This window comes from Pipistrellus hanaki (genome assembly GCF_964339955.1).
Source record: "Pipistrellus hanaki genome assembly, chromosome: 17".
In the NCBI taxonomy this organism is placed as follows: Eukaryota; Metazoa; Chordata; class Mammalia; order Chiroptera; family Vespertilionidae; genus Pipistrellus; species Pipistrellus hanaki.
Genome location: NC_140519.1, coordinates 42,995,120 through 43,006,808, shown reverse-complemented (window position 1 = coordinate 43,006,808; position 11,689 = coordinate 42,995,120). Strand labels below are relative to the sequence as shown.

Below are 11,689 nucleotides of genomic sequence, written 5' to 3'. Positions count from 1 at the left end.
CCCAGTCTCCCAGCCCCGCCCCCAGCCGCTCTCCTCCAATCGCGAGGCGGGAGGGGCCCCGAGCGCGCGGGCGGGCGGGGCGGGGCGGGGCGGGAGGGTGGCGGCCGGCGGGGCGGGGCGGGGGCGCCGAGTGGGCGAGGACCCGCGCGCCCGGAGCGGCCCTGGGCTTTGTGGACGGAGCGTCGGACGGTCCTCGCGGCCGCCGCCTCCTCCTCCTCCTCTTCCTCCTCCTCCTCCTCCTCGGGAAGGAGCGGCGCCTGCCTGCCGTGCCCGGTTCGTATTCCCCGCTCCAGCCCCGCGCCACCGCGATGGAGTCCTCCGCCCGCGCGGAGCGGTGAAGGGGGAGCGGGCGCGGGGGAGGCCGGGCGGCGGGAGCGGGTGGGGACGGGCCCGAGCGCCCGGGGGGCGCGGCCGCGGGGGGCGCGCGGGGCTCGGAGCGGGGGCGCCGGGGACGCCATGGGGAGCGCGGAAGGGGGCGCTGCCAGGAGGGGCGGCGCGGGCGGCGCCTGAGGGTCCCCCCACCCCCCTTTCCACCCCCAGGGTCCGGGTGGCTCCCCGCCGGGCTCGGGTCCTGAAGCCGGGCCGGTGGGCCGGTGGGCCGGGCGGAGGGCGCCGTGCCCGGGCTGGATGGCGGGGCTGGGCCCGGGCCCGGGGCGCGCCTGCCTCTGCCCGCGTCTGGGCCCCCACGGCCTCCGGGCTGTGGCTCTGCCTTTCCCGCGGGCGCGGTTGGTTGGTTTGGTTTCCTCCTCCCCACCCCTTTCTCCTTCCGTCCTCCCTCTTCCCGCCGCCCAGCCCGGCCCCATTCAGCCGCCGCCCGAGCCCTCGCCCCTCCCCGGGCCCCTCCGCCTCCCCCGCCGGCCGCCTCCCCTCCGCCTCCCCCGCCCCTCCCGCCTCCCCCGCCGCTAAGGAGCATCTCTGCTTTGCTCCCGATGGGCCGCTGCTGCTGCCGCTGCTGCTCTCCGCGCGGGCTGTGGATGTTGTCGGCGCCGTGTTGTGATGACAGGAGAATGTGTGTGTGCCCCGGGCCCGGGCGAATTGGTAGGTATATCCATCCCCTCCGGACCTGCGCTGGGTAGCCGGGAAGGAAGGATGGGGCTGATGGTGCGTGTGGATAGATGGATGGATGGATGGGTGGATGGATGGGTGGGTGGATGGATGGATGGATGGGTGGGTGGGTGGGTGGATGGATGGATGGATGGATGGATGGATGGGTGGATGGCCATAGGCGGGTCTGGTGGAAGGAAGGGGTGAGAGAGAGGAGAGAGGACAAAGGCTTGCCGGACCAGGACCTGGGAGAGGGCAGTGCTCAGGTGATGGACAAAGGGAAGGACTCGAACAAGTGCTGGCCGGCAGCTTGGCGTCTTCCTGGGGAAGCCGGGAAAGGTGCCTTCATTCCGGGAACGACAGATAACGGGAGCTGCGGAGCGGCCAGGCGTGGGGAGAACAGGCTGGGAAAGTCGCAGCCTTTATGCAGGGTGTTCGGTCCGGCAGGATTACATAAACGGGGCTTCTGACATTTAAGGTTTAGTCACCGGGATAGCACCTCTGCCTCCTTGAACAGCAAAGCTTTGCAAAGCCCAACGCGCGCCGGAGTGGGCGCAGTGACAGCATTTTCCCATTAGTTTGTTCCGAGGGTTTGCCGTGAAGTGGAATCGTTTCTTTGGCGCGGATTCCGCTGAGCACGTCAGGGAGATGGGTCTCTCCAGCCTCGGGTTGCAGCGCCTCGTTCCTTATTAGTCATTGGCACATCCACCAGGATGGCGGTGCTGCCCGTGGCAGGGCTCGGTCTGGATCCGGGGATAGGAACTTTCCAGTAGGAACACGGTCAGAAATAATTTGGAAATTTGACACTGCTCCAAGTCCACCCACAACTGGATCGCGTTGCCGTTCTCTGCCTATCGAGAGCTTTCTACTTCACGTATTTATGGTTCTGCAACGAAGGCTGTTTTCATGTTTTGTTGTTGTTGTTGAATTGACTAATACAGTCTTTAGAAAGATGCTCCGTGTTTGCTCACTTAAGGTTTCTGGAAACATTTGAAAGGACGTTGACCTCTAAGGGTATCTGATCTGATGGAGAGACTCTGTCCCTTGCACTGGCGACGGCAGGACACTAATTCATCACAGAGCAGGTTTGCGTGAATTTCATTTGTTCTAAGGAGATGTCTTTGGAAGGCACGCTGGGAGTTGGGGGGTAGAGAGGCAGTCGCAGTTCATATGCTAAGCTGGATAAGTGAAAAACACAGCTGATAAAAATTCGCTCTCCTTTTTTGTTTTCAACCTCAAGAACCTTGGGTTTGAAGGAAAAATGTAGTATGTTATTTAGACGTTCCAGTGCTTGCTGTTTGACTGTACTGTATGAGTCCGAGCATTTCCTGCATGACTCATTACTTCTTGTGCCACAATATTTCATTCATTTTGCAATCGACTACAAAAGCATAACATTTTCAGAACAGAGCAATTTAAAGAAAGTGCAAGTTTCCTGAACTTATTTCCTTGGTTAGACATACAGGGTGGGAGCAAAAGTAGGTTTACAGCTGTGAATGTGTGAAAAGAGTTTATTCTTGTATTATTATTTACTAATTATTATATTTCCCATACAAACTATTATAGACCTACTTTTGTCCCACCCTGTATAATAAAAGCTCCCCTTTTTCCAAACATACACACACACTGCTTTTATTCAATCTACATTTCACCAGAAACACTTTTTTCTTCTCTGTAGGATTGTTTTAAAGTAAGCACAAATACAAACATGTGAAGTTGGGAGAAACTTTCTTTTCATTAAGATTGGCATCTGTTTACATTTTTACAAATATGTATATATATTTTGATTTCAGAAAGGAAGGGAGAGAGAGAAACATCAATGGTGAGAGATAATCACTGATGGGCTGCCTCCTGCACGCCCCACACCGGGAGCCATAACTCAGGCTTGTGCCCTGACTGGGAATTGAACTGTGACCTCCTGGGTCCTAGGTCCATGCTCAACTGCTGAGCCATTTTTACATTTTTAATGCTTAGAAAATATTTATACAGTGCATGAAATTATGTGCTTTCTGAGTGCATATAAGAGCTTTGTTTTATGTTTGGAATTTGGAAATCAGTGTCATGTGACCCAACATTTGAGCATATCCCCTGGCTCAGTCATGTAGACCTAATTTGGATGACTTTCAGATACGGGGTTTGAAGTACTATTATTTACGTGTTAGTCTTGATAAATTGCTTCTCTTTGGGAATTTCTGTTTTTTATTTTTTTTTGCATTTTCAGAATGTTTTTTAGTTATTGATCTTATTTTAAAAATTCTAATCCTTACCTTTTATTGCTTAATCGTACCTTCAATTTTGTAAACAAATCCCTTCTTAAATAGTGCAGTTAAGGGAGAGATCAACCAAAGGACTTGTATGCATGCATATAAGCCTAACCAATGGACACAGACAACAGGGGGGTGAGGGCAGGAGTGGGGGGTGGAGAGAATGGGGTGATAAGAAAGCATATGTAATACCTTAATCAATAAAGAAAAAAAAATGGTGCAGTTAAAATAATGGTCCTTTCTATCATTTGCAAAAGGGGTTCTGTACGACTGGCTGATGCCATGTTTATTTATAGAAGCAAACAAAGATCAGTTATTCAGTGTTTGTTTTTCTCTGCTCCCACACTTCACTTTTTCTCTAATTACTCTTCAAAACAAGGTACTGAAAAATAATGTAATATGTAGCTAACACTCCAATACCTGTAAACTTTTTGTTCCTTAATCGGTTTAACCTTCGGAAGGAGTAGCTGATATAAAGATTCAATTGATTTTATTTTCCTTATTTCTTTTTGTTTACTTATTTATTTCCTTATATAAAGTATTTGTAAAGCCTATTTCTTTATAGGCCAAATAAATACATTAAGGCAATACCTTAAGAATTTAGGAGAAATATTATCGAGGAACAGTATTTTTTTTCTTGCATAAATTATCTGAGTTACTGGTAAACATTCATTAAATTTTCTAGATAAATGCCCAATAAAATCTTTCCAGTGTCATATACTGAGTGATATGATTTCGATTATAATTCCATACCTTTTTTTTTTTATCTAAACCTTAGACTATTTGGGTATTATTCCACTATTCTTTATTGATTCCCAAAGACAAATACATACTTTTGTTTTTTAATATAAGAGAAAATATTTTTCCAGTGGTGAATTCTACTTGGGATCCATAATTGATGAAAATAAAATTTCTATAGCTTTCCCTTATGGCTGATAAACAGAAGAAAGTGCTACCAAGTATATTAAATTCCAGAACTGCAACTATTTATGTTAGTAACAGTTTTGGAGCAACTAAAATATTTGAACTTTTTTTTTTATGAAGGACACAGTAAAATTGGTGAATAAATGAAACCTGCATTTGATTTCAAAGCCCCACTTCAACGAACAGTTATAAAGACATAGATTCCTAGAAGAGGCTTTAGAATCTCTGTTCCGCTGTGTTCAGTTACATCTTAGGAAAGTGAGGCCCAAAAAGGTGAGCCAGCTTTTGCAGGGTTAGTTTGGAAAGCTGGTGGAAGACCTGTATCCCTAAACTCACCAAACTGATGCAGCGGAGTAGAAAGCACTGTCTGTAAGACCACTCACTGGGGTATAGGAAGGGAGTATTGGCATTCCTCTTTATTCGTTATGTAAGCTTTTTGTATATGTTATAATGAACATGCTATTAATACAGCAGTATATATGTGTAACTTAAGAGTAATGTATGAATATACTGTGTTGGGAATGCATCCTAACACTTTTTTGGTGATAGCCATGTATAATCAAATGCTGACAATTAACCACAGCCCTAGAAATAGGATATTCATAAATGGGGTAAGTCCCTGAGCAATATGGAAGATCCAGAGCCTTTAAAAGGTAGAGAGGAAGAAGAGCGATTGGCCAGGTAGACTTCCACTGCATAATGTTACATAACACCCATCGCCTCAGCTCTCCCCAGCCGAATCTATAATACACTGTGCACAGTTTGCGTACACACAGAAATACGATGAAGAGAGAAAAGTAAAGCGTGACGTTCAGTCCCGGCTCCATAAGTGACTGGGAATTGTGCTCAGCAGAACATGCCCTGTAGAAATAGTACACGGTGTGGGTATAAAATACAGTGTCTCCCTGCAAAGACAGACTCAGTAATCTGAAGTATAACTCTTTCTTTGTGTGCACCTGTGTGATTTGTGTTGTAGGAATCCCAGTCAGAAGTTCCAGCCTGCCACTGTTCTCTGATGCCATGCCAGCACCAACTCAACTGTTCTTCCCTCTGATTCGTAACTGTGAACTGAGCAGACTCTATGGCACTGCCTGTTACTGCCACCACAGACATCTCTGCTGCCCATCTTCCTACGTTCCTCAGAGCCACCTGAGGTACGCACCCCACCCGGCGTATGCCACCTTTTGCAGGCCGAAGGAGAACTGGTGGCAGTACACGCAGGGGAGGAGATACGTCTCCACACCGCAGAAGTTTTACCTCACTCCTCCGCAAGTCAACAGCATCCTGAAAGCCAATGAGTACAGTTTCAAAGTGCCAGAATTCGATGGCAAAAATGTCAGTTCCATCCTTGGATTTGACAGCAACCAGCTACCTGCAAACGCGCCCATTGAGGACCGGAGAAGTGCGGCCACCTGCCTGCAGACCAGAGGGATGCTGCTGGGGGTTTTCGATGGCCACGCAGGCTGTGCTTGCTCCCAAGCGGTCAGCGAGAGACTCTTCTACTACATTGCCGTCTCTTTGCTGCCCCACGAGACTTTGCTAGAGATTGAAAATGCGGTGGAGAGTGGCCGGGCCCTGCTCCCCATTCTCCAGTGGCACAAGCATCCCAACGACTACTTCAGTAAGGAGGCGTCCAAGCTGTACTTCAACAGCTTGAGGACTTACTGGCAAGAACTTATAGACCTCAACACTGGGGAGTCCGATGACATTGATGTCAAGGAGGCTTTGATTAATGCCTTCAAGAGACTTGATAACGACATCTCCCTGGAGGCCCAAGTTGGTGATCCCAATTCTTTCCTCAACTACCTGGTGCTTCGAGTGGCGTTTTCCGGGGCCACTGCTTGTGTGGCCCACGTCGATGGGGTCAACCTTCACGTGGCCAATACCGGCGACAGCAGAGCCATGCTGGGCGTGCAGGAAGAGGACGGCTCCTGGTCAGCGGTCACTCTCTCCAATGACCACAACGCTCAGAATGAAAGTGAACTGGAAAGGCTAAAATTGGAACACCCAAAGAACGAGGCCAAGAGCGTGGTGAAACAGGATCGGCTCCTTGGCTTGCTGATGCCTTTTAGGGCTTTTGGCGATGTCAAATTCAAGTGGAGCATTGACCTTCAAAAGCGAGTGATAGAATCTGGCCCAGACCAGCTGAATGACAACGAATATACCAAGTTCATTCCTCCTAATTACTACACACCTCCTTATCTCACTGCTGAGCCAGAGGTGATCTACCATCGATTAAGGCCACAGGATAAGTTTCTGATCCTGGCTACCGACGGGCTGTGGGAGACGATGCATAGGCAGGATGTGGTCAGGATTGTGGGCGAGTACCTAACCGGCATGCACCACCAGCAGCCAATAGCTGTTGGCGGGTACAAGGTGACTCTGGGACAGATGCACGGCCTGTTGACAGAAAGGAGAGCCAAGATGTCCTCGGTGTTTGAGGATCAGAATGCGGCGACCCACCTTATCCGCCACGCGGTGGGCAACAACGAGTTTGGGACTGTCGATCACGAGCGTCTCTCCAAAATGCTGAGCCTTCCCGAAGAGCTCGCTCGAATGTACAGAGATGACATCACAATCATTGTCGTTCAGTTCAATTCACATGTGGTGGGGGCACATCAAAACCAGGAACAGTGAGCTCTCACCCTGGCCGTTTTCAAAGGAAATAGATTTAAAGGACAAATAGACTGTAAAAAGATACTAAAGTAATAAACATTTCTAGTGGGTCATTCTAAGCATTTACCCATGTGAGCCTCTAGTCTAGCTAGTCAAGAACTCCAGGGGACTTGGCAGTAGGTGGCGGGATAATGAGAGTGTGGTTCTGCCTGGCTCAGATCAGACCTCACAGCTCCTGCACTTGAAGCAAGTCAGTGTCTTATTGCGGATTTCTTGTGACATTGGCTTCTGATGCCAGTCAGAAAATGAGGATGACCTGGCGAATAGGATCTCGAACAGGTCAGAAGCAAGGATCTCGCTGGGCGTATTTTCTTGGTAAAGGAAACAGCGCTGTTCACATCTGTGGCTCCATCTGTCATGAAGATTCCGATGTACATGAGGACATTTATTTATTGCATGATTTCCTAGATATACAATCTATGCATTATTCGTATAAACTTATTTTATCCTGATGTGGTTTTCAAATGCAGTATTTTAAGCCATAAATGACCGAGAACCAAGCAATCTGAAATTGTGTTTGTGATTATGTGGAATGCTTTTCAAATGGGAAAACAAGGTAATCACTTCCCTAGCTGATTACCTAATGTTACTGAAACATTCTGTTTTGCCACACACTTGAAGACAATAAAGGTTTTTAGTTTTATCTACTCTTATATGGATGGTAAATAAAGAAAAAATAATTTTTTTTTTTTAGTTTGTATTAATAAAAAGCTTTACTTAGTTTGGAATAAAAGATCCAGGAAAAAAAGAAGAGAATAATAAGTTCAACTGTTGTCATGTATAGCCAGCATGTCACTCTTACCGTGTAATTCCCAAAGGCTTGGCATGCTGGAAGTGTCTGAGCGACAGACTGCTGCTGGAAAATCGTACTTAGAATTTCATAGTGCTAAGGATTTTCATCACTTGGAATTTTAAGGATGACAAAATAAGTTTCTCTATCAGTTTGGGGAGTACGTTGAGACAAGAGGAAAGTTTTTGTCTTTCCCCACTTAGACATAGGTCAATTAAAATACTTGGCTTACTTACTAAATGCTTTACACATATTGTAGCTTATAAATAGGAGTGTTGCGATATAAAAACGAGAAACTTTAAAAGGTAATTATTTTGCATGCCTGATGCTTAATAGAACACTTAGCATCAAAGTGTTATTTGCAGCAGTCCTCGTACTTCCATGCAGTCCCTTCTAATACTGTATCAAAGCAAAGAAAATAAACATTGCAAATAGCTTTTGGGCAGCTTACTTGATATACAGCAAATGGCATTTTGTTCCTGTGTTTACTGGTGATCTGTGTACAGCTGTACATACGTTTTCTTTACTTACTCTAGCAGCACTGTTAAGAGTGGCTATGACTCTGTTTGGTGTTCATACAGACTTTAGTACCAAACATGACCAGCTTTCCTTTGTGTAATGAGTTGAGGGGTGTTTAGGAGTCCTTTCAGGTTCTGTAAAATGGAAACCAGACGTTCAAGGACTCCCCGTGGACTGTGGACACTAAAACAACGCAGAACTGACTGCAAAACTTGTTCCAGTCGAAAAACAGACTCAGGAAAACTGCAGCCCTGACATCATACAGTGTTTGTTTTCTGAAGTCTTTTTCCCCCTTGTTTTTTGTTTGTAGTTTTGTTTTGTTTTTTTCTTTCATCTGCTTGGAACTTTTTTTTTTTCCAGGCAGCATTTTCAAAGAGGAAAAGGCTGTACTATATATTTATTTCCAAATGTTTTGACAGAGACTTACTCTTTTAACGAAATACATGTAGACTGCAGTAGCAGTTAAAACCCATTCTCAGTCTACTATTTGAATTTCTCTTGAAGAGTTCCATATTATTATATTCTTTAACCAGAATTGCATTTCTATATAGTATAGTATATATAAAATTTAGTTTTCTGTGGTCATGATCGACATAATTTTTTTAAACAAATCCTTACCCCAGGATATGTTGATTGATTTTAGAGAACAAGGAAGGAAGAGAGTAACCTCGATCAGTTGCCTCCTGTACGTGCCCCAACCAGGGATCCAACCCGCACCCTAGGCATGTGCCCTGACTGGGAATCCAGCCACAACCTTTCGGTGCTTGGGACAGCGCTCCAACCAACTGAGCCACCTGGCCAGGGCAGCGTAATAAACATTGTTACACAAGAGTCTTGTCTGCAGTCCAAAAGCTGGTCTACTCCAGAATAAAAACGCAGTGTGGAATTCAGATGATTGAAATGAAAATAATTGGGTGTTGGAAATCTGAGTGTATTATCTGAAAGCAGTGTGATTCTATTGTAATCGGTTGTCACTGTGATGTTATGTATAGTATAGAAGATGTAACCTTACCTTGTATTTAGCCTTTCTTAAGCTTTTTGTATTATTTAAACTTTCTAACATGTATCGACTTCTGTATATTTAATCAATGGCTCATCATATTTATAATACACTCTTAACCAGTTCAATGGAATAGTGATATGGTACACAGTATTTGGTAGGAAAACTGTCTTATAAAAGATGTTTCTTGTGAAGACATAAGAAAAGCTTATATATATTATAGAGAATGGCTAAAGAAACGCCCACAGTGAATTAAAGTTTCATATCTGCTTTCTGAATTGCCTCTGTTGTTTTTTTAATTTATTGGGATAACCATGGTTAATAACATTATATAATTTCCAGGTGTACAAGATTATAATTTGACATCTGTGTACTATTGCGTGCTGACCATTGGAAGTATAATTTCCTTCTGTTACTATATATTTGACCTCCTTTAACCACTCTGCCCTCATCCCACCTCCATTCCCCTCTGGTAACAATTTTTTGTCTGTCTGTGTTGGTTTTTAATAATAGTAAAATTCATTAGATTCTTTCTAAGGTAGTATATTATACTTAACTTTAGGATCTAGTTAGATAAATAGTACTTTTTTAAAACTGAGTTATAATTTTCATTCAGTAAAATGCACAGATTTTAGATGTATCATTGATATTTGGTGACCACAATCCCAATAAAGATGCAAAACTTCCATTACTCCAGAAAATTATCTCATGCCCTTTCTAGTTAATCCCTCTCCACATAACTATTGTTCTGATTTGTATCACCACAGATAGTGTTGCTTGTGCTAGAAATTCACAGAAATAAAATCATGTATATATACTCCTTTGTGACTGACTGATTCAATTTTTTTATATTTGTTGAGTATATTCATAGTCTCTTATTATCAAGGAGCCTTTCATAGTATGAATATAGAATTTTCCATTGTTGATAGGCATTGTTATTCCTCTCCTCCCCTTGTAAAGTTATCTTTTAAATTAGCAGTTCTCAGGAATACTATTTGGTTGAAGTGTAGCTTTAACTTTGCAAATGCAATTACAGTTCAGTTTTATCTTCTATACCTTAAAAGGAGAACTTTTTTTTTTTTTTTTTAATGCCCTTTAAACAAGTGATGAAAATTTTTTATGGAGAAAAATTTGGAAGGATTAGAGAATGGTCCTTTGATACGGACCTCTACCTTTCCCACTAAGAATTTCCTTGAGTTAATTAAATGATTGAGCTAATGACTTTTTTATAAGAACGAGGCAAATTACACCTTGTGTTTTGATGGTCTTCATTGAGTACTCCATCTGCCATAGCTCCGATTAGGGATGAGGAAGGAAGTGGCTTGGTGCTGACAGTTAAATTAGGACCTAAATGGCATGACTGACTTGGGTAATTCTGCTTTTATTAAACAAGATCCACACTACCGAGAATGAGCTTCCCTGCTGTCCAGTCAGACATGCTAAATAGAGGTTATCGTTAGCTTTGTCCTTGGGGATAGCAGGAGGGTTTAGGTAACTGTGTACCCTTAGTCTGTAGGTTAACATACCTTAATTCTGACCATTTTCATAAATAATAAAGACAGTTGCTGTTTCTTACAGAATGTTTCAGATCTTCAAAAGCTTAGTCCTGGACAAGCCGGGTAAATGAAGATATTCTGATGGTATGTGAATTGACTTGTTACGCTCTGAAGGTCATTACCTTGGTTCTTTTCCAAATTTACTTTGAAAGTTAAGCTTAATTCTGTTAAACCCTGTCTGCCCAGTCATGAAAAAAATGTATATCTTGGATCAAATCCTAACAGTTGTTTTCTAAATAGCTCTCAAATTATAAGCCTTCAAGGTGAGTATGTTACAAAGGAGGCAAGAGAATAAAAGGAAGTAACGATAATCTCTTCAGTAAATGGTGTTGGGAAAATTGGACAGGTACATTAAAAAAATGAAACTAGACCAACTTACACCATGCACAAGAATAAACTCCAAATGGATAAAAGAATTAAATGTAAGTTGCAAGCCATAAAAATCCTAGAAGAAAACTTAGTGAAGTCTCAGACATTTCATGTAGCAGAATTTTCAGCTGTACATCTCTAAGGACAAGAGAAACAAAGGAAAACTAAACAAATGGAGCTACATAAAGGCTTCAGCACAGCGACCGAAACTATCAAAATGTAAAGAGAGCCAAAACCGGTTTGGCTCAGTGGATAGACCATTGGCTTGCATTCTGAGGCATCCCGGGTTTGATTCCGGTCAAGGGCATGTACCTTGGTTGCGGGCAAATCCCCAGTAGGGGTGTGCAAGAGGCAGCTGATAGATGTTTCTCTCTCATTGATGTTTCTAACTCTCTATCCATCTCTCTTCCTCTCTGTAAAAACTCAATAAAATACATATATATATATATATATATATATATATATATATATATAATATATATATTTTAAAAAAATGTAAAAACCCACAGCATGAGAGAGCATATATGCTAATGACACTTGAAAAGGG

The 11,689-nt window shown here is 44.0% G+C and overlaps 1 protein-coding gene across 4 annotated transcripts; it reads left to right on the top strand.

Annotated features, from left to right (window-relative positions):
- The first annotated feature begins 92 nt into the window (after window positions 1–92).
- Window positions 93–10,037, top strand: PDP1 (pyruvate dehydrogenase phosphatase catalytic subunit 1). 4 transcript variants are annotated; one of them, XM_084864713.1, is made up of 3 exons: window positions 137–273; window positions 1,004–1,038; window positions 5,209–10,037. In XM_084864713.1, the coding sequence occupies exons 2-3, from the start codon at window positions 1,008–1,010 to the stop codon at window positions 6,867–6,869; spliced, it is 1,692 nt and encodes a 563-aa protein (XP_084720839.1). In that variant the 5' UTR covers window positions 137–273; window positions 1,004–1,007; the 3' UTR covers window positions 6,870–10,037. The 4 variants fall into 4 exon arrangements, with proteins under 4 accessions (XP_084720840.1, XP_084720837.1, XP_084720839.1 ...); XM_084864714.1 differs by lacking the exon at window positions 1,004–1,038 and having other exon boundaries at window positions 93–273; XM_084864711.1 differs by lacking the exon at window positions 1,004–1,038 and having other exon boundaries at window positions 105–277.
- The last annotated feature ends 1,652 nt before the right edge of the window (window positions 10,038–11,689 follow it).